Source organism: Bombus affinis, chromosome 7, assembly GCF_024516045.1.
Source record: "Bombus affinis isolate iyBomAffi1 chromosome 7, iyBomAffi1.2, whole genome shotgun sequence".
Taxonomy (NCBI): Eukaryota; Metazoa; Arthropoda; class Insecta; order Hymenoptera; family Apidae; genus Bombus; species Bombus affinis.
This window is the reverse complement of record NC_066350.1, coordinates 16625487-16630026: the sequence shown is the minus strand read 5'-3', so window position 1 is coordinate 16630026 and position 4540 is coordinate 16625487. Positions and strand designations below refer to the sequence as shown.

Sequence of the window (4540 nt, the reverse complement as noted above, 5' to 3'; positions counted from 1 at the left end):
TCATTCAATAATACAGCAAGTTTTAGTATAATATATTCTAGAAAGTAAAAGTTATATAAGTGTTTTATACGGAAATGTTCTCACTTTTGTATCATTTGAGTTAGTACTGTTACAAATAAATTATTTATTGTCATAACTAAGTTTAATAGGTACTTGAAATAAAAATTTATATTACCAATTTTTTACTTAAATTACGCAAATTTAAAAGATTAAATTAATGTACTAATATAGTTTTCCAATGCCCTGGGTATTTTAATTTTATAGATATATGTTAAAGGCAAATGATAAAAAAAATAAAATACAACGATTAGGTAAATATCAAATTTTGATTTCCACTTCGGAAAATATATTTAGAATGTGTTTGTAATAAAAGTGTGAACGTTTTGCTTTAGTCATCCTTATTATTTGAAATTGAAGAGTCTAATATGTTTCATGCGTATCATAAAAAAAAAGAAGAAGAAAAAAAGAACGTTTGAAATTGAAAAGGAAAGTGTGACAAAATTAGTTTCAAACGATGTGTTCACATCTCTAAGTAGTTCTTTTGCTCTAAAAGATATGCAGAACTACAACTATAAAGTTCCTTTCTCATAGTTTAAAATTAATCATGTGTACACTTAAAAGTCAAAATATTCAATGAGGTTCCAGTTTCCATATTTATTTATTTACTCGTAATTCTGTAAAAAGAATAGCATGAATAAATAAGTCATATATAAAAAAAATAATACATAGGATCATGTACTGATATAACAAGGCCTTTTGTATTTTCACATTCTATACTATCACTACTACGGTTTTCACAGATCTGATCTGATAATTATTTGAAGAACTAAATGTTAAGCTAAAACCAATGCCTTAGTTATCCATGGCGTAAATTGTATGTGGAATATTCTTATGTTATCTTCTTTATGGAAACACGAACGTGTCAAAATATTCTGCTCATGTATTAACGCACTGGTGACGATGTAGTAGTCATTAATAAAGTCTATAAAATTCTAATTTATTAGCGTATATCTGCTTGTTGTAACATTTCCTTTTTATAGTACGAAGTATTACGTTACGATTCTTAATTTGAAACAAGTTTCGTAATAAAATTAATAATTGAATAACTTTATACAATTTATGAAATTCTGTTTCTAGTATTTTTATAAAACATTAATATTATAAAATTGGCGTTTAAATTATGCTTCTTAGACAAATAATGTATTTATAAGCATGATAGTGAAATATGTGATGAAGGTATTAATGAAATTTGATTAAATAAATACCTTATTCTTTAAATTATTATGAAAGAATTGTAAAATACAAATATGTATAATATATTACTTCTTCCCAGCTATCGTAGTCATACTTCTGTTGAAACCATTTCATTCCATCTTCTTTGATAATTCTATGTTGGAAACCGACTTTCCCAGTTTTCCTCCTCCTCTGAGCTACATTGTAACTTTAACAGAAGGAAATATTGCAAACTGTATATAAAAGAAAATTTATTTGATTATACTGTAGTATAGCTTGATTTAATTTTTACAGTTCCAATATACACAAGCTATTGTATCATTTATATTAATTAAAATAAATCTATGCATATAGATTGTAAATAAAGGTAATGGCATAAAAAAAATCTGTTAACTTATTCAAAACTAATAATTCAGGCATTAAGGCATTCAGTTATGATACCTCTCAAGATCTGAAGATCAAGGGCTGAATGTCTAAGTCATCTACAGAGATTTATACCCTCTATTAAATTTTTGATTAGGAAAAAAAGGAAAAAAGGAAAGGTCATTTTGTTAGACAGATGAATTATAAAATAAAGTGTCTACAGCATCAGATAGTTCTTAGTTCTAAAATTAAGTAAAAGGATAATGAACTTTCGCGAGGAGACGCCATCTCGAAGAAGCGCGCCAACGGGAAACGTAAATTCCCGTTACGATTTGAATAATCGACGCCACGAATCTGTCACGTAAAATAAAAAGCAGGAGGCTCGAACGAAAAGAAAAAATTAAGATAACAAAAAAAACGAGAGAATTTATTTCTGAATTTACACTGACTGCGATTTTGTTCTGAGCTCCAGCCGTGACTTTCCAAGACTGAAACTCTTACAATTTGACTTTCGGTAACATCTGTTTCTTCTTTGTTTGTCATCCCTCAATATCCCCACTACCCTGTAGGCGTACGTGACCGTTGTCACACTTCTAGGACATTCGGTGGAAGGACCGTTAGGATACAGATGACTCATTAGGCACTTCGGCGATATACATTGTCGCCAAGGCCGCCACATCTCTATCTCCATCATCGGTCCATCGGATTTGAAGTATGCCGGTCGTGACAAATCGTTCGTTCGATCCCTTATTTCGGTTAAGATGATAAGGGTGGTTGAATGAATATAACGCTGATATTAACAGGTTAATATATATTTTCAAAGATCCAACAACTTCAATATGATACAATGTTACGTATGTGGAATGACAAACTACGAATGAGTACGACCTGAGACTCGTTTCGTGTTGGCAACTGTGGTGATGTATCTTCTGTCGATTGACTGTCTTCGACTTGGCAATCCTGCTTACTTGACTTCTGACTCCTGCTGTCCCTTGAACTGTGTTTTACATCGAGCTGGTTTTAACTGTTACTTGAATATTACTGTGGAACAAGTCTAGATAGCAAGTATAGAGATGAAGTCTAGAGCACAAGTGACTGATCTGTAGTTCAGAGAACAAGTGAAGTTCGTTCATGTGTGATTACGGAGGAAAGCTCGGAGTGGGTGTCTTTGTTGTATGAAGAAAGCGGATTCGTTGCTCACACTTTTCGTTAGGAAAGTGAGGGTAACGATCCGCGATGCCTATTGGTTATGACCAACCAAATAGGAATGAGGATAGGAGGAAGAAGCCTCCTACCAACGTGGCTCATGGGCGACATTGTTTATGGGAAAAACCTGCTTTTCTGTTAGACAAATATCCGCTTTCTCCGTAATTTGTAAGAACGTGCAATAAACCTAAAGACTGTTCTAAGGACCAGCCATAAACCGAAAATACTTGCAGAATTAAAGGTTCCTGCAAGGTCCCTAATAAGATTCAGTTTATGGCGCGGCCTTAGGTTTATTGGAGGGTCCATCTCATGCGACGTAACAGATAAGCATTCTGCAATTTAAACTCTTAATTTATCAAAATAGAATTATAACAACAATGTTAATATTCAAATAAATATGAATATAAACTGTAGCTTCATTCAAGTAACACACCCAGTATTATAAGCGGGCATCAGTTGCAAATACGAAATCTATATTCTAGCACATATTGTATAAATATAGATACAACTTGAATATAGTAGTAACTATTATGCCAGATGTGAATGTATTTAATATATTGATTTATTATAGAATATCAAATGGTAATAAATTAACCTGGTTGTCCAAGTACAATATAGAAATCCAAGCCATAAATACCAATGATGGGGTCATATTTAATTCCTAAGTCAATGTGTACTCGAACACCAAAACCAAAGTTTCCAGTGCCAGAGAAATTTTCTTTCCTCAATTCATATTCCCGTATCTTTGTAAAAGGAAAAGCAAAATTGAACGCTTAAAAAGAAATTGAATGTAAAACATTTCTATCAGTGATAGAATTGCCTTCGATCCACATTTAAGAATTTCCTCTGCTTTAGCACCTCCTACCATACCATTTACTGCAGTTTTTTCATTACGGCGAATGTCATATGAACGCACAGTGTATCTTGCTTTAGAAAAAACAGGTTGATGTCCAGTTAATTGTTCCAGCACCTACAAAAATATGAAAAATCTTAACAGAAATGAAAAATTTGTTCCTTAATTTGAAAATCGTTATTTATATTAATCTATATTTAATTACAAAAAAGATTAATTTTTAAGAAACCAATTTTTATTATTAGAGATATAGAAACATATATATATATATATATATATATATATATATGATTATAATGTAGTAAAAGAACACGAAAAAGTTAAAACAATTGGAAATGAACAAAATACAAATAACAACTATAATTCGTACCTTTGCAGCAAGAGTGAGTCTATCACCAGATTCATCGACACAGATCCTGTAAAAAGGTTTGTCAATGCGCTTCATTTAAATGAAAACCGCTCATTTTAAATACTGTATACAAACGTAAAAAATATTCGAAATATTGACTTGTTTTATAACAATAAATTATGATATCAAGATGTTTAATCTATTCGTATTAATTTCTTGAACTAGTATTATAAGCAACTATTCTATAAGTCTTATAAACATCATGAAACAAATTTAGGTTATACTCGCGAACATGCTGATAAACCTCGCCTAACTGTCATATATAAAACTTTAAAGATTATGGTATTAATGAAAAAGAAATTGATCAATGTTAAATTAGTAAAGATGATTTCTTTGTGATATATAAACAATCTTCCTTTTAGCCATGATGTCTTTGACATTTAAAAATTATAAAATTTATTTCCAAAACGACGACTCCACGCTCACCGCCATGATGAAGAGAAAAGAACGGAACTACGCATGCGCACAAATCACGA

The 4540-nt window shown here is 31.1% G+C and overlaps 1 protein-coding gene across 2 annotated transcripts; it reads right to left on the bottom strand.

Moving 5' to 3' along the window:
• Positions 1-2392: 2392 nt before the first annotated feature.
• LOC126919037 (60S ribosomal protein L11-like) lies at positions 2393-4540 on the bottom strand. 2 transcript variants are annotated; one of them, XR_007711501.1, is made up of 3 exons: positions 4140-4527; positions 4026-4071; positions 2393-3772 (listed from the first exon to the last, which is right to left on the bottom strand). XR_007711501.1 is itself a non-coding variant. In XM_050727714.1 (3 exons), the coding sequence occupies exons 1-3, from the start codon at positions 4523-4525 to the stop codon at positions 3527-3529; spliced, it is 327 nt and encodes a 108-aa protein (XP_050583671.1). In that variant the 5' UTR covers positions 4526-4540; the 3' UTR covers positions 2393-3526. The 2 variants fall into 2 exon arrangements, 1 of the variants encoding a protein (XP_050583671.1); XM_050727714.1 differs by having other exon boundaries at positions 4491-4540.

What these genes read in the sequence shown, in the direction of transcription:
- LOC126919037 (XM_050727714.1), bottom strand. Translation starts at nt 4,525, where the DNA reads ATGCGTAGTTCCGTTCTTTTCTCTTCATCATGGCG. An exon ending in CTTTTCTCTTCATCATGGCG is followed by an intron (nt 4,072 to 4,490) that starts GTGAGCGTGGAG and finishes ACCTTTTTACAG; the next exon opens with GATCTGTGTCGATGAATCTG. An exon ending in GACTCACTCTTGCTGCAAAG is followed by an intron (nt 3,773 to 4,025) that starts GTACGAATTATA and finishes ATATTTTTGTAG; the next exon opens with GTGCTGGAACAATTAACTGG.